General features: G+C 56.5%; 1 protein-coding gene across 3 annotated transcripts in view; it reads left to right on the forward strand.

Annotated features, from left to right (window-relative positions):
* Positions 1-475: 475 nt before the first annotated feature.
* The window catches only part of BCORL1 (BCL6 corepressor like 1), a 33,790-nt gene continuing 16,987 nt past the window's right edge, over positions 476-17,278 (forward strand). For 2 of the 3 annotated variants that reach the window (XM_048514558.1, XM_048514560.1), the window contains exons 1-4: positions 476-719; positions 10,961-11,093; positions 12,948-13,038; positions 13,942-16,341. In XM_048514558.1, the coding sequence (XP_048370515.1) occupies positions 11,008-11,093; positions 12,948-13,038; positions 13,942-16,341 (2,577 nt within the window). In that variant the 5' untranslated portion in view covers positions 476-719; positions 10,961-11,007. Of the gene's footprint in view, positions 720-1,931; positions 2,101-10,960; positions 11,094-12,947; positions 13,039-13,941; positions 16,342-17,278 lie in introns of those variants that run through there. The other variant, XM_048514559.1, reaches the window with a different exon arrangement.

The raw sequence follows: 17,278 nt of genomic DNA on the forward strand, positions 1-17,278 counted from the left end.
ATCAGTCATATAACCCCTTCCTCTTGAATTCAGGATCCTAGCTGCCAGCCAATGAAAACTACATGGATTGGGGGACTTCAAGGCAAGCCAGGCCCCCTGCGGCCTCCACGGAAAAGCAAGGCAGGAAAGTTTGGAGAGCCCCAAATAAGGGTGTGGCACTAGGAGGAGGAATCCCCACCTGACAGGTGAGGGGGTGGGGGAGAGTCAAGCCAGCAAGGAGGACCCCAGCAGAGGATCGCTTTGAAACCGGAGGTGGGGCAGCGATTGGGGCGCGGAAGTAGGATATTGGGGAGAGGTCTGCGGAGGGGGCCGGGGGAGACCTGTCACTCGGGCGGACCAGGAGGAGAGGGGCCCGGGCCGAGCGCCCCCAGTCCTAGACGGCCGGCGCCAGGTCAGGGCAGCGAGCGGGGGGCAAGGGGCTGCCTGGGGGTGGGGAGAGGAGGGTCCCGGCCGGCCGAGGGGAGGGCCTTGGGCAGCCGGGCCCAGGGGAAGGGAAGCCGGGCGCGCTGCTCGCCGAGACGGCCCACAGGGGGGCCGGCCTGAGCAGGGCGGCGCAGGCGGCGTGGCGGGGGCCCTGGGCTGGCGCTGCTGCCGCCGCCGCGAGGGGGGACTGGCGGCAGGCCTGGCCGGCGAGCGCGGCCTGCGAGGAGGCTCCGGCAACTTCTGCGGGCGAGCCCGGACGGCGGCCAGGAGGCGGAGGGAGCGCGGCCGCCGGTGAGGTAGGTGGCGGAGGGGTCGAGCCCCGCAGCAGCCGAGTCGCCGCCGGGCTGGGGCGCCTCCCTCCGGCCGCATCCCCGAGAGCCGAGCGGGCGACGGAAGGAGGCAGGCAGGCAGGCCGGCCGCTCCCCGGGGCGCGCCGGTGCTGATCACGGCTTGCGCCGCCCAGGGAGCGGGAGAGAGCGAGAGCGAGAGAGAGGAAGGCGGCGGGGAGGCTCGGACGCCGCACTACGCCACGGCCCCGAGGGGGCGCCCCCCCACCCCGGCCGCAGGTGCGGGACCCGAGGCCACCACCACCCCGCGCTGCAATCCGGGCTGCGCCAGGTACCGCCGGCGCGGCCGCTCCGCGGGTCGCCGTCCCTTCCCTGCTGCCCTCCCCAAAGTCGTCGGGAGCAGCGCGCTCGGCCGCCCTCGTCCTTCGCGGGCTGACCCGGGAGGAGCGCGCACCTCGGAGCCCTCTCCTCCACCGACGCCTCCGGAATTTCCTCCCCGGCGCCTGAGAGCCCACGCGGGTTCCCTGCGCCCCACTTTCTCGCAGCCCTCGTGTCTTCGTCCCCCGCCGCCTCTGGGGAAGGGGCCGGATTCAGCAGCGGGAGACCCCCCCCCTCCTCCACTCGTTCCCAAATAAGACACACACATCCTGTGGGCTTAGTGCGCTCCCCCTACCCCCGCAGTCGCCCCCCCCCCGGCCTTTCTTGCACGGTCCCCGTGACCTCATCGATGGGGAGGGCTACGGAGCCTCTCGGAGAGCGGTGCCCACCCGAGGGCTGTGCTGTGCGTGTAAACGAGCCGCCGCGGGCAAGGGGGGTGCCCAGCCTCCGGGCAGCAGCTGCCTCCTCCTCGCTCTCCCCACCCCTCCTTATCTCTCCCCCTCCCGCCCCTCGGGTGGAGGACGGTCGCCGCCCTTGCCCCCCGCCCTCGCCCGGCCCCTCCCCCTCCTCGGGCAGGGCGCAAAGCCCCTCCCCCTCTCATCTCTTCCCCCCCCCCCCTCCCTCCCTCCGATCGCTTCTCCGGACTCGGCTGGCTGGGAGCCCCCCTCCCCTCCCCATATGGGCAGGGCCAGGCCCGGTGCAGCCTGGGAAGTGTAGTCCGTCGGGCAAGGCCCGGATGGGACGGGCGTGGGGCCCCGGAGGGCGGCCCGACTACAGTTCCCGGCAGGCCCCGCGGCGGCAAGCCAGCAGTCGGCGGCGGTGGCCGCGGCTCGCTCTCGTCTTCACACTCGGGCTGCCGCTGCCAGTGCCGCCGCCGTCGTCGCCGCTGCCGCTCGGCGGGGCTCGCTGACCGGCCCTGGCGCTCCGTCTCCGCCGGCCTGGCCGCTCTGGGGCTCGCCCCCCGCCGCTCGGACGGTCTTTCTCCCCGGGAGGGGGCCCGCCCCGGGAGCAGGTGCGTAGATTCGCTCTCCCCTTTCCGGGGCCCGCTCCCCCCTCCGGCGCCATCGGGGGGGGGGAGGGGGGCCGGCGTGGGAGGGGGGTTTCCATGGAAACAGGGAGCGGGCCTCGGACCGCGGCCCTCTTCCCCACCCCCCCGCGGAGGTCCCGTCCAGGACAAGGACGGTGACAGGAGGGCCGGGCGCCTGCAGCGGCCGTCTGGCCCGCGGGGATCCCCGACGGGGAGGGCAACCTCTGGCGTCCGGCAGGGGGAGAGACTTTCCCGTCCTACCCTGCTGCCAAAGCCCCCCCTCGACGGGCGCGACTCCTGCTTTCCTTCCCCGCCTGGTTCCCTCCCCCCTCCTTGCTGGCGTGTTTCCTCCCATCGACGGGGCGGACAGGAGGCGACGGCCCCCGGGAGAGTCCCCTCCGCCGCGGCCTTCGCCGACGAAAGGGTCGCGCTGGGCTTTGCGTGGCACGGCGAGGACGCCAGCCTCCTCCTTTGCCCCGGGGAAGCCTGCACACAAACGGCCGCCCCGTCCTTCCCGAATCCGGGTCAGGCGTCGTCGGGGCTCCCGCTCCTCCCGGAGCCCTCCCCGCGGACCGGACTCCGCCTGCGGCGTGGGCGCGCGTCAATTGGACGGTGAGGAGGCGCCGTCGGCTGCGAGCCGTTCAGAGAAGGGCGCAGGCGGCGCCGGTCCCGTCCGCTTCCTCCGAGGAGGCTTCGGGGCTGTGGGCGGCCTCTTTCCCTTCCCCTTCCTTCCCCCCGGAGGCGAGGGCCATGCAATGCCCGCGACGGTCCCGAGGGGACGGGCCAGCAGCCCAGATCGTCGTGCGGGGGCAGGGAGGAGAGCAAACGCGGCACAGCTGCAGAGGTGAGCCAGCTCCGGGAGGCACCAAAGGTTAGACGGCCGGAGGATGGAGATGGGCCACTGGCTGGAAGCGGAACGGCCAGAGAGCCCGGACCCCCGAGAAGGCCAGATCTCCACACGCAATTCCCCGGAGCCGGGAGGTGGGGGGCGAGGGTGGCTATCTTTTGGGGGCAACTTTCGCAGTACTGGGGAGGGTGCGGGGGGGGGGGGGTCGAGCAGAGATGCCCTCCTGGGTGCCTCTTGGCTCCGCTCCGAAGGCTGTATGAGATTGGCCTGCCCTTTAAAAACCGGATGACTGGGTGGGTTGCACAGCACAGAAAAATGGAGAGGGGCTGGGATGGCTTTTCGGAGCTGGAGGGGAATGGGTGGCGGGGAGAGAGAGGGGGGCTTGGGGCTTGGCATGGGAACGCGGCTGCTTTGCCCTGCCCAGGTGAAAGGCTGCTGGCCCTCCAGCCCCCCACCCCAGTGCCCGTCACCTCCACCTCCGGATTGGCCCCACAAATGGCAGCCGCCCAGAGGAGAGAGCGTTCGCATGTTTACTGTCGTGTAGTTTCACCCTGCCAAGAAAACCGGAGCCTGGCGGTGGCAGGAGGGGGAATGGGAGGGATGGGACTTTTTTGAAGCTCAAATGGGGATGGGGGATGTGCTGCAGGCATCGCGTCATCATCGCCAGGACAATCCTGGCTTTGGGCAGGGAGGTGGGGGGGGGGGGCGCCTCCCTTCTTCTTCAAAGGGGTCTCTGGCAGAGGGTTTCCCAGCCTTTTGTAGGCTGCCTGGCTCTTTTTCTTCTCCTTTTTAAAAAGCCCAAAACGTGATGCTAATCTGCAGCTGCGACAGGTTTCCACGGTGAGGCTTCCCTGCCAGGCTGCAGTGAGCAAACGGGAAAACCTCGCTGTGCCCGCTGCTGCCAGGCTTTGCTGGGGAGGGGGAGACCGCTGCAAACTTTGTGAGACAGCCTAGCTTCTCCGGCAAGGATGGGTTATTGTCTCCGCACGCTTGGAGCGCGCATTGTCCTGGTCGTGCACCCGGAAAAGCGGGGGAAAGCAGGTGTTCGGGCAGAGATCTTCTGGGCAGGAATTGGGGAGGGGGGCAGTTTGTGATGTAGGTACTGACCACATTAGACAGTAGGGTAGGAGGGCTGGATTCAGAAGGGGACCTCCCCCTGAGGCCTGGATGCTAAACCCACACCGCCCTCCACGCTGGTTGGGAGGGGTTGCTGGAATTATTTATAGATCAAATTTGCTGTTTGTGTGTTGACCCTGTGCGGTGGTCTCCCAAAAGAAGTCCAGGAGCCGACTGCTTCCTCGGCCCTCTTGGTTGTTGTGTTGGCCTCGGTCTGTGACTGTTTAGCATCAGAAGAGCAGTATTCTGTACATGTTCGGAGGCCCTGTGCCACGCTGAGCCCTTCCTCTGTTCACGCCTGTGTGGCATCCCACTTGGGGCTGCAGACAAAAGACGATGGGATGGGACAGCAATCCTCTCCCCCCCCCCCTTTTTCTTATTTTAAAACTTTTGGCCTGATAAAGAATTTGGGACCACAAAAAAGATGGCATGCTATTGTGTGTTGTTTTGGCCGGCCTTAACAAAAGGTGTTGCACAGAGGTGTAAGTAAACTGGTAAGAAAGTGGCCAAAATGATACCCCCACCTTCAGCTCTGAGCTCTGGGGGAGAGATGGTGCTGGCAAGACGTTTCAGCTACTTTCACCCCGTTTTGTGATGGCTTTCTCTTTGGACCAGAGTGGCTACCTGCCGCCTCTGAACTTGCTGTTTCCTAAAGCATTCCTAAACAGCTCAGTAGGATAATTTCGGCATTTTTGTGTTGCTAAACTTTTGGGATCATGTTTTGTTTTCTGGATTGACAAGCTGAGCGTACTCCTGATGGGGTGGGTGTTTGTCTTTTGGTGTGGCTGGTGATTTCGCACGTGGTTTGGAAGTCACGGCTGCCCTACACAAGGTGGTTTGGGAAGCTGTTTGTTTGCATGCAAAGTGACCATCAAAGTCAGAGTCGAAAGATGGTAGTCTGGAAAGAAGCCTCTTTCTTCATCCCAGTGGCAAACCTGGAAACTTGAAAACCTTCAAGAAACTTCTGGTAACTGGTTCTGGTGGGTTTTCCGGGCTGTGTGGCCGTGGTCTGGTAGATCCTGTTCCTAACGTTTTGCCTGCATCTGTGGCTGGCATCTTCAGAGGTGTATCACAGAAGGAAGTGTGTCACACACTTCTCTCAGTGACACACCTCTGAAGATGCCAGCCACAGATGCAGGCAAAACGATAAAGAACAAAATCCCTGAGACCACAATACACAACTTCAGAGCTCCCACCTAATAAGTTTGAGTCTGGCTGTTAAAGCCTTCGACAGTAAACAGCTGGTAACTCGTCTGGTTTTTAATTGTTGATGTGGCTTGTTTCCTTTCGGCCTTTTCCTTGCCAAAACAGATTTTAATTTAAACTTTTTTGGGGGGTGGAAGCCACTGCTTCATTCAGAATCTGTTACTACTGCTGAATTTTAAAAAGATTATTTGGGTTAGAGTTTTGAAAGCCCGGACTGGATGGTGCAGGCTAGCGCAATCTTGTCATATCTCAGTTGCTAAGCAGGTCAGCCCTTGGATGGGAGACCACCAAAGAAGTCTAGGGTTGCTGTGGAGAGGCAGGCAATGGCAAACTGCCTCTGTTTGGCTGGGACTTGACAACACTTTCCACCACCAGTAAAGTTTCACCCCTTTTTTCAAATAATATTTTAATTTTGGTCTGAGCGTGGGTGAAAGTGTAGCAGTGGACCCTAGACATCAGCTTTTGCACCCCAGGAGTCTGTTCTGAGGGACCCGTGCGGTCGCTTGCAGACTGAGTTGTAAACGTAAAAGTCTAGAGTTCAAATCCTGCCTCCACCATGCCCTTACTAGGTGGACTCAGGTAAAGCACCATCTCTCGGTCTGTCTCCCTCGCCAGCTGCCATGAGAGGTTCTGACCTACATTCCAGGGTTGTTTGTGGGGATTAGCGCAGTAATCTGTGACGTGCTCTAAAGTGCTAAATAAATGCTACGGAGTTTTAGTGCTGGTCTTCCGTCTAGCGCCAGTCCTTCCGTCTGCCTTTTGGGCCAGCAGGCATCCATCCGCTTGGGGCTTGGCTTGCTGAGTCAACTTCTCTGGTCTTCGGATGAACTCGTAAGGCAGGATTGCAGCCCAGGCGAGGCATCTCGTACCCTCGGAGTCAGTAGCAAAGCTGTCACGTCATGTGCTCTGCAAAATCCCCTTGCTTGTGGCACAGGAGAATATACGTCCTCCAAAAGGGACAGCTGGTGAGAGCTCCAGTCGCTGTATGCTGTGGCTGGGAAGCTCCAGCTTTGGAGGCGACGGTTGTTTGAAAGTTGGAGGGGTGCAGGGGGAGGAGCCAGGCGGGGAGACAATAAGATCAACTGGTTTGCTAAATTGCATCAAAGGGTGCAGTCACCCTGGCACGTGATCGACAATTTACGGCTCAAATTTCTATGTCCTGCCCTTTCTTGAAGGCTCAGACTAAACCCCACTTTTCTGAATGTGCAGAGACCTCAATAAACTGTGTCGGTTGGTGCTTTTCCTCTTTCTTGGGGCTTCCCTAGCACAAACCCCATCTACTTTGTTCTTTCCTTGTCTCTCAAATCCCTGTCTCCTGGGTAAAACCTTCCCGGCCTCTGTAGACAAGGGGACCCGGTCCTTTTATTACTCCCCTTCTGCCCACTAGCTCCAGACTTCTCCATCTAGCTCCCCCCTATCCCCTTTCATGTGTTCGTAGTTCCCTCCACCTGCCTGCACCCTTCAGAGTCTGTCTAGACCCATCAGCAGAGAATCCCCTTCATGACTTCTGGGGAGGAAGATAGGAAGGTTCACTGAAGTTTGTCTGCCATGTGTTCTTGTGATGGGCTGAAATCAGAAATTTCTAACTTAGGGGGGCACCGATAGCTTTATGCGTTCTGTTTCGAATTCTCAAATGATAGATTCTTAAGAGAGCCAGTGTAGTGTAGTGGTTAAGAGCAGGTGGATTCTAATCTGGAGAACCGGGTTTCATTCCCCACTCCTCCACCTGAGTGGCGGAGGCTTATCTGGTGAACCAGATGTGTTTCTGCACTCCTACATTCCTGCTGGGTATCCTTGGGGTAGTCACAGTTTTTTGGAGCTGTCTCAGCCCCACCTACCTCACAAGGTGTCTGTTGTGGGGAGAGGAGGGGAAAGGAGCTTGTAAGCCACCTTGAGGCTCCTTACAGGAGAGAAAGGTGGGGTATAAATCCAAAATCATCATTGTTTTCTTCTTCTTCTAAGTATTAGAACCCAGATTTTGTTATTTGGGTACAGACAAAAGATTATACTAAGAGCAGTTATGAGTGGAATAATTGTTCAGGTGGATGTGAGTTCTTCTCACTTTGCTCCTACCTAAGGTATCTGGTCTAAAGGTAGGGGTCTCCTTACCATGATGCCTAATAGGAAATTGCCAGGGCCCTGTGCAGATTACAAAAACGGCTGAACTAGGCCAGTTACATACAAGGTTGAGGTATCTCCATACTGCCGGCCCTTACCAGGTGTGCAGAAAAATATGGATTTGGAAATCAGCCAAACTAAAAGACACCTATCAAGAGCTTCATGAGAACAGAATATGATTGAAAATCATGGAATTATGGGAATTGTTAGAGTCAGATGGGTGAGGCAGAAGTGAAATTGGCCTGCTGAACCCTCAGAGAGCTCACAAGAATCTTGGGAGTTAAAGATTTTGTGGGTGGGAAGAATTTCGAACCCCCAACCCCAGTGGATCATGTTTGTGTCCTAGCCTCCTTTTTCAAGAACTTCACAGTGGCATACATGAAGACTGTCCCATTTTACCTGTATGAGAGCTCTGGGAGAAAGCTCAAACTGGGCAGGTGTGATTGGTTCTCTTCTGCATGATGCAATTGGCAGCGATGCTGTTGGGAGCCCTGTCTGGAATGTGGTTGTGCAGATATCGAATGATGCCTATTGGATAGTGCCCATGCCATCACTTCAGGTAGTCACGCAACAGCGCGCAGTGCTGTGCCCTGACTCTGGTCCACTTGCAAGAGGAAAACTGAGTATTTGTGTGGAAACCCTTTGTAAAGGTCTGCACTCTCATCACAAACCTCTGGGCTTTTGGACCTTGGCACATACATGGAAGTCTGCAGAAAGATTCAGACAAGGTGTTTCTCCAGACTCTGTGTTGGGACTGTTTCCTTTCAGTTGTCTCTGCAGCCCTGTTCTCATGCCGAATATTCCATCTTTTGTTGTGATGGTGCATACCGTGTTTCCCCAAATATAAGACAGTGTCTTATATTAATTTTTGCTCCCCAAGATGCGCTATGTCTTATTTTCAGGGGATGTCTTATTTTTCCAGTCCACAGCTCTGGTGTTCTGTTCGACAGGCATGCTTCCAAACAAAAACTTTGCTACATCTTACTTTTGGGGGATGCTTTATGTTTAGCACTTCAGCGAAACCTCTACTACGTCTTATTCTCAGGGGATGTCTTATTTTCGGGGAAACGTGGTACAACCCCGTCTTTAGAAAGGGGGGGTGGATTCTCCCTCTTAGCTGTCCCGCCCCAATTAGAGCCAGCTTGCATAGCACCGCATAGCTCCCAAACGTTTAAGCGAAGTACCCATTTCATCCTCTGGCTAAGTCCCCATCCATTTTGCCAGTGTCCCCCCTTGAATTTCGGGGTCCAAAACAAACCGCCAAATTCCAGGTCACTCTCTGGCTGATGGAGCATGGATGACTTCTTGAACAACTCTGTGGAGGGACAGAACCGGAGAGCTTGATGCCGGTGCTGCCAGGTTTGCGGCCAGAAGAGGTTAGGCCCCGTTAACGCCTACGAAGGTTATCTTGAAGTGCTGCAATTGGCTTCTTCTGCAGCAGGGAGCAAAGAATAAGGGGGAGTTGGCCGTCTTCTCTCCCTTCCCGCTGGGGCTGCATGCGACTCCCGAGTGAAGAGATCCCTTGCTCAGGTGTTGATGGAATTGGGGTGATTCTGCAGTTAGAGAACTTGCTGTTTCAGGATGCCACCCCTGGGTCCACTTCCTTCTGAACAAGCTACTTCAAACCAATGGGAACCCCGAGCGGTTGTGCGCGAGACTTTCGCCTTACACTGCTGTTGTCACGGGAGGCTTGAGGTGCAGGAAATAATAGAAGGGCCGGTACATTTTTCATCTGGACTGTCTAGAGTGGCTCCTCCCCCCTCGTGTTTGTCAGGGTTGTTTCCTCTAGAAAACAAGGGTGCGACTCTTGCTCCGCGGACCCGCGCTCCCCCCCCTTCCCCGTTCCCCTCGTGTGCCCGTCCTCTCTGTCCCCAGGCACATCCTCATGGCTCTTGTTTCAGGGATCAGACGCGCTGGAGACCTTCCTGTCGAGCTTCTGGCTGGGCTTGCCAAGCCGCATGGCTGACAGGAACTCTTGTGGGCCGTGCGATAGACGTGGCTGGCTTCCAGTCTCGGGCTGGTGGAGCTACCTGCCTCTCCCGCGAGCCGTTTCCTGCCCTCCTGGTTGCCTCTTGCAGCGCCCGGACGGTGGCGAGGACAGCTGCCGGTCGGGTGGGCCGGGGCTCCGGCAAATTCCTTTGTGGAATTCTCTCTGCTCTTGGCGCCTCCCCCTTCGCTGCCCGTCCAGAAGGAAACTCCCCGTAGTTTCCTGGGGAACTTGTTCTCTTGCACTGCCCCAATTTGGGGTGTGTGTTTCTCTTTCTCCTCGCCTCTCTCTTCCCCCACTTTGAATCCCTGGGTCCCGTTCTCCCGATTGGCAGGGATCCTTTGCCTCTCTCCCTCTCCCTTTTTTCCCCCTCCCCCTGTTCCCTGGGAATGCTTCTGTCTGGCTAACGTCCCACATCCCTCCCTGGGAAAAAAAGAAACACATTTAACAATGTCCATTTCTGTGGCTGTATCTTCTCTTTTTCGCCTCTGCCGCTGACCAGTCTCTCCTCTCTGTCTCGTTCAGCAAAGGCGAGGCTCCTGCAGCCCTCGGCCTCTGCTTCTGGCATCTTTCATTTGGGTCCACAGGGATTCAGCCCCATCTGCGCTCCACTTCTCCTCTGACAGCCCCTCTATTTAGCACAGGACTCTGCTGTTTTATTTTTCTCCTCCCCGGATCCCACAAACCTCCCTCTGCAAGGCTGGGGGGTGCTTGCTTTTGTAAGCAACTGGTCCTCTCTGCCTGACTCGGTCTTCTCTCCCTCCCCTAGCCCCCGAGCCCCTTAGGACCTGAGTTGTATCACCTTGAATGTCTTGGACTCATGATGCACCGCACGGGGCTGGTGGGCTCTGCTGCTCGCACTTGGCTCGGATACCCCGCTCCTCGCTTCTGCTGCCTTCCTCCTTCCTTCGGATTTTTGTCCCAGTGTTAATGACTCTTTGTGAACATCAGAGGACCTCTCGCACCGCTTTGCTCGAGTATATCCTTCGCCTTATCAGACCCAAACCAGCAACTTGGCTCGCAGTGCTGTCTTTGGAATCCTTTCCTGATCGATGATGGCTGCTTTAGGAAAAAACAGAAGCAGGAATCATTCAGCCAGAGTCTTTCCCATCCAGATGGGGGCAGGAACCTCCCAACTTTGCCTCTGTCTCTTGACGTTCCTTTTCAGACGGAGCTGTTTCACCCCACCCCACCTCCACCCCCACCCTTTGTGCGTAGTAGTGCCCTGCCTTAACTAGACGTGGATATCCCTACCACCACCATTTCCTTCCTTGTTTGCACTGGATCTGTCCCAGTTACCTCTTGGTAGCCTGCAGAGGAAAATGTGGCTCAGTGGCCAAATGCATGCTCTGCACGCAGAAGGCTCCGGGTTGCGTCCCCAGAATTCCCAGTCAAGGGATCTCTGATAGAAGGGCCAGGAAACCCCCTCGCACGAAAGACTGCTGGTCAGAGCAGGGGGAAAAACCAGGGCTGGATGAACTATTGATTCGATTCGCTATAAAGTAGCTTCCTATGATCAAAACAACCGTGCGCGGCTCATGCTGCCCTAATGCTTTGTATTGGTTTGACAGGCGGAGCCCCTGGCAGGACTGAGTCTGGTCGGCGCTGAGCGGCTGCCATGATCTCTGCGGCACCTCTTTACAGCGGGGTGCATAACTGGACCAGCGCCGAGCGGATTCGCATGTGCGGACTCAACGAAGAGAGGTGAGGTGCACGTGAGCGGCCCCAGGCTGAGTGTGTTGGGGAGAAAGGCCATGGGATCCCTTGGAGGAGCAGCAGTGGCGTAGGAGGTTAAGAGCTCATGTATCTAATCTGGAGGAACCGGGTTTGATTCCCAGCTCTGCCGCCTGAGCTGTGGAGGCTTATCTAGGGAATTCAGATTAGCCTGTGCACTCCCACACACGCCAGCTGGGTGACCTTGGGCTAGTCACAGTTCTTCTGAGCTCTCTCAGCCCCACCTACCTCACAGGGTGCTTGTTGTGAGGGGGGAAGGGCAAGGAGATTGTAAGCCCCTTTGAGTCTCCTGCAGGAGAGAAATGGGGGATATAAATCCAAAACTCTTACTCTTACTCTCTCTCTTCTAAAGCTGACACGATAAGACAAGGAGAATTTTTCAGTTTGTACCCCCCAAAAGTCTTATTTTTACAGTATGTTAATTTGAAGGAATTTGGCAGAGGCAATTTTCAAGTTTAAATTGATATTTTCCCATTCAAATTGTCTTCTCTTTCACAATCATCCTTGTTGACAGACCCTGTCAGGGTCTGGGGGGCGAAGTTATGGCAAAGTATTAAAATTGGCAAGCTAGCATTTGCCATAACAATGCATGGAAAGGGCACTTGAGAAACTATTGTGTGTTTTTAAAACGTTACTCAAAATCCAGTTTTAACGTTGAACTGTGGACGTTTCCTAATCCAAATCTCAGAATTGAGTTTTTTTTAAAAGACAATTTCTTAGACATGTATTGCACTGTTCTGTGGAGTTCCTGGAGGTCGGCCATGCGAGGGATTGATGGGGACCGTACCTGCTTCGTTTCAGTAATGCTCATATCTTCAGGGGCTCCCAGACCAGGGCCCCTTGGATTTGAAATCTGAAAAATGTAGAATGCCTGGTCTGAACCTGGACAGTTTGTCAGCTCTTTGAATTTGAGAGGCATTTCTGCCTCCCCAAGCTGAGGTTCACGCAACTACAGGTCGCTCACACTCCACTGAGGCAGACCAGTGGCCCATGCAGCTCTGTGTCGTTTGAAGAAGGAGAAGAAGAGTTTGGATTTATATCTCACCTTTCTCTCCTATAAGGAGACTCAAGATGGCTTACAAGCTTTCCCTTCCTCTCCCCACAACACACACCATAGGAAATAAGTGAGGCTGAGAGTTCCGAAGAATTGTGACTAGCCTAAGGTCACCCAGCGGGAATGTAGGAGTGTGGGAACACATCTGGTTCACTAGATAAGCCTCTGCTGCTCAGGTGGAGAAGTGGGGAATCAATCCTGGTTCTCCAGATTAGAATCCACCTGCTCTTAACCACTACACCACGTACTTGCTTAGGATGCTGGCAGCTCTCTGAGGGTCTCAGGCGCCCGAACTCAAAGGAGTCACCGCATGATTTGGGGACTTGGTGCAGCAGATGTAGATGAGAAGCAAAAGGTCCCAGAGAAGGTCCAGTGTACTGGTTTTAGTTTGTGGTGCACCCTAGGAGTTGAAAGAAGGAGGCCAGGTTGCATACCCTCTAGAGCATAGGTGTCAAACTCGTGGCCCTCCTGATGTTATGGACTACAGTTCCCATCATTCCCTGCCAGCATCATGCTGGCAGGGGATGATGGGGACTGTAGTCCATAACATCTGGAGGGGCGTGAGTTTGACACCTGTGCTCTAGAGCACTGTAGGCAATGAGCCGTACCTATGGGGTGAATCCATTCAATAAAGTCTTTATGTCTACTAGTGACAGATATCTAGTAGAAGAGAACTTCTGTTTGTTTGGCACTTCCCATTCCAGGTCTGATGTGCATAGATAGGATCTGCGTGACTGGATTTCACCCGGTTTCTTTTATATCCACAACAGGAGAGCTCCACTTTCTGATGAAGTATCTAACACCAGCAGCTCCCAGCATCTGGGGTCCCCGGAGTTCTGCGTTGGCAGCAACTTTTCCAAGGTGAGGGGGCATTTGGCATTTGCTGGGGCATGGCAGGAAGAGCTAGTATAGGAAAGAAGCCTTCATCCTGGCAGGTGAAAAGGTACGGAAGGTTTGGATGCCAAATTTTCCAGCTGCCTTGCAGTCAAGGAACATCTGTGCAAATCAATGTGTAAATTAACCAGTCTTCAAGATAGTATTTTAAAAGGCAGATAGCATTTAAAAAGGCTGTAGCAAATTCTTGAAAGATAGACCTGTTCAGCATCTATTGGCCATGATAGCTAAATGGAACTTCCATGGTCAGAGGCAATGTATCTGAATGCTAGGTGCTGTGAACATGCAAGAGAGAATGCCTTGATATTTTTACTTGCGTGCTTCCAAGATGCATTCTTGAGAGTCACCATGGAAAACAGGAAGGTGAGTTCAATCTAGCATGGAAAGATTTTTATGAATTATTTTGTTTTCTTCTCTCGAACCTAGCGTAGCATAGCAACTAAGAGACGGGGCTGTAGACTTGGAAGAGGGGAGTTCAGACCTAGAGCCTGTTAGGGATTCACAAGGGGACTTTATACAAGTTCCGCATTCCTACCCCATCTTATTGTTTACTTCTCACTGCTGTCAATATGAGAAAATCATATATCCACCTTCTTTATGTGAAGGTTGTTAGGATTGCTAGAAAAAAAGCACAGGTGTTCCTTTAAAAATGTATTTCCTCCTTTCTTCCCAACCAGGGGCTCAAAACAACTTTACAGCATCGTTCTTCACCCTTTCCTTTTTAACTTCACAACAGCTTTTCTGTGAGCTAGGTTAGGCGGAGAGTGTGGGATCAGTCCAAACTCCCCCAGTCAGCTTCTGTCTCTCAGGCTGCAGTCCGACCTAAACAGCTCTAAATATTGCCCTCTTCCTTTCGCCCTGTTGCCACAGGTGGAGCTCACAGCAATCTCGAGTAGTGGCAGCAGTGCCCTGGGGTTTGAGGCAGAGGGCGTCGTGGAGGAAAAGCTCGGGCCCAAGCCTGAGGATCAGCCCCATGAACCGGACTGCGCTGGGAAGTCCTTGAAGGGCGGTGATGCCAGCCAAGGGGATGCCGGGGAGGCGGAGCCCATCAAACCGGAGACCAGCAGTCCGGACTGTTCCTGGCCCTCTGCGAAGAAGGAGGCTGACATCCTGTCCACCTGCCCCAGGGCTCCAGAGGGCGAGCACGCTGGCAGGGAAAAGAGCACCCTGCCTACCGGAGCAGCTGTGACCAACACCACTGCCAGCTGCACCACCCCGGCCCCCACCCCGGCCACCTTCACTTTGAAAAGCGTCTGTTTCCCGACATCTCAGACGGCTGCTATGCAAAAAATGACCCTCTCCTTCCAGCCGGGAGCGGTCTTGGCACCCAGCCAGCCCCTCGTTTACCTTCCGCCCCCCAGCTGCGTGGCTGCGCTTCCGAGCCCGCTTGGGGTCTCGTCCACGCTCACACTGCCCGTCTTACCCCCCTTCCGGCAAGACCACTGTCTGCCAGGGCTCCTCGCCCCTTCCGAGTTGCATTCGTACTCGTATGCCTTCTCTGTGGCCAGACCTTTGGCCGCCGATTCCAAAGTGACGCCTGTGGATGCGGCCCAGCTCAGCTGCCCTCCCTCCTCGGGAGAGAGCAACACCTCCACGTCCACTGGCCCGTCCCCTCCCTCTGACAACGCGGACCTCCCACCCAGCACTCCTGCCTTGGTGGCATCGTGCGGGAGCGCCATCCCCTTGTCAGGCCCCAGCGTGCTGGCCAGGGCCCCCGCGGTCCCAGAGCAGCTTGCGCCGGGGGTCCTGGCCTCCATCTCCCCGTTGAAATCGCCTCCGCAGCTGGAACGCGAGATGATCGCCTCCCCTGAATGTAGCGAGATGCCTCTGGACCTCTCCTCCAAGTCCAACCGCCAGAAGCTGCCTCCCCCGAGCCAGCGCAAGACCCCCCCCATGCCCGTGCTGACCCCGGTGCACACCAGTGGCAAGGCGCTGCTCACCACTGTCCTCTCCAAGTCGCAGCGGGTCGCTCAGGCTGTGGGGGCTCCGGGCTCTGCCTCGCCCTTCGTCATCTTCCCGGAGTTCCTGCGCAACGGGGAGCAGGGCCCCTGGGTGAAGAACCCGACCACGCTCATCAGCACCATTCCAGGCACCTACGTAGGGGTGGCCACCCCGGTGCCTGCTTCTGTGCTGCTGGGCAAAGACCCCAGCGTCGGTCCCAGCAGGGACTCCCGCCATCTTCCCAAGCAGGAGCCCATTTCCATTGTCGACCAGGGGGAGCCTCGAAATACTGCGACCCCTTCTGGGAAGAAGGGGGGCACTGCCAGTGCGGATGGGCAGGCGGAGCCTCCACGGCAGGTCATTCATGGCAGAGGCGTTCCAGGGCCCCCGGCGCGCTCCACCAAGGAGCTCTCGCTTTGGAATCCCGGCCAGAGCAACATTTACCCTCGATGCTCGGTGAACGGCAAGGCGGCCAGTCCCCAGCTTCTGCCGGTGGGGTGGTCGCCCTATCACCAAACCCCTCTGCTTTCTATCGGCATCTCAACAGCCACCGGACAAGTCCCTCCCAGTCAGGTTGGTCCTTCCAAGCCAGCTGGGGCAGGGGAGTTGGCGGCATTCCCCAACGCCCAGCCGGCAGAGTCTGGCCCAGCAACACCGAAGGCCCTCGAAGCTCCCCCGCAGGGCAAGAGTTGCAAGACGGCCTTGCCCAACGCGGCTAACCCCTTGTGCATCTCAGCATCTCTTCAGACCTCTTCTGCAGACCCCAAGAGCTCTAAAGCCCTCGCTCCAAGCCACGGCTGTGACAGACCAGAGACTGACTTCGCAGCCGAGAGCGCCCCCCAGCCGGAAGCTGCCCCGGAAGGCCTCAAGCGCCCTGGGGACCACAAGCCGAGAAATCAAGTCTTAACCACCTATTTGGCCCGGGACCTTCCCTTGGCGGGCCAGCCCAACGTGCGAACGTCCTCCGAGTCGATGCCGCTCGTGGAGAGCCAGTGCAAGGCCCAGAGGCGCGACCCTTCGCAGAACCATTCGAACCCAGAGATTCCTGCCCGTGCCCTTCACCAGGTAGACCTCAGCCGTGTGAAGAAGGAGCGGGTGGAGCCCGACATGCCCTTTGTCTCCACCGCCTGCCTGCACGCCTCGAGAGACCCTCCGAAGGCCAAGCTGAAGGCGCTGGCCCACATCAAAGTGGAGGGGGGCTTCCCCTGCAAGTCCAAAAGGCCGCACGATGAGCTGAACCGGCCGGCACACAAGAGGCCGAAGTGCCGAAATGGCGAGGAAGCCGTAGCTTCGTGCAAGTCGGGCAGCCAGGATTCGCACACTCGCAAGGTAAGGAACGCAGGCGTGGCCTCAGGCGCCTTATCGAAAACAGGGCAGGTGGAAGTGATTGGTAGAGAGCGGACTGAGGATTGGGGACCCTCATTGGGGACTAGTTCGTCGTCAGGTGCCGACGTTCAGGGCTAAGGGATTGTGGAAGGGAAATGGGAGTTTAAGGGGGTCTACAGTCCAGGGCTCCCAGGCGCTCACCGGTGGGCTAAAAAGCATTCCTCAGTCGTGCTTTGGAAACCACGGGCAGTGGGATTGATAGATTCTTCCCTCGTTTATGGTAGAACTGGGAACACTTTGTGGCACGCTGCCTCACCCGCTGAAGACCGTGTAAAGAATCGCACTCCTGCCAAGCACGTCTCTGATGGGTCCAATTATTGTAACGGCCATTTGCAGTGATCTGATTGGCTTTTTGATCCAGCTTTTCCCTGGGATCGGTTTTTATTAATTGACAAAACTGGGGTGGAAAGAACCATATCAATCGACGCTTTGTATTTATTTCTTTATTTATTTTAAATTACCTGGGTCGTGGCCACATCTCAAAAAGGATATCGAAGAGATAGAAAAAGTGCAGAGAAGGGCAACGAGGATGATTGAGGGACTGGAGCACCTTCCCTATGAGGAGAGGCTGCAGCATTTGGGACTCTTTAGTTTGGAGAGGAGACGGCTGAGGGGGGATATGATTGAAGTCTATAAAATTATGCATGGGGTAGAAAATGTTGACAGAGAGAAGTTTTTCTCTCTTTCTCACAGCACTAGAACCAGGGGGCATTCATTGAAAATGCTGGGGGGAAGAATTAGGACTAATAAAAGGAAACACTTCTTCACGCAATGTGTGATTGGTGTTTGGAATATGCTGCCACAGGAGGTGGTGATGGCCACTCACCTGGATAGCTTTAAAAGGGGCTTGGACAGATTTATGGAGGAGAAGTCGATTTAT

This window comes from Sphaerodactylus townsendi, linkage group LG13 (assembly GCF_021028975.2).
Source record: "Sphaerodactylus townsendi isolate TG3544 linkage group LG13, MPM_Stown_v2.3, whole genome shotgun sequence".
Classification (NCBI taxonomy): domain Eukaryota; kingdom Metazoa; phylum Chordata; class Lepidosauria; order Squamata; family Sphaerodactylidae; genus Sphaerodactylus; species Sphaerodactylus townsendi.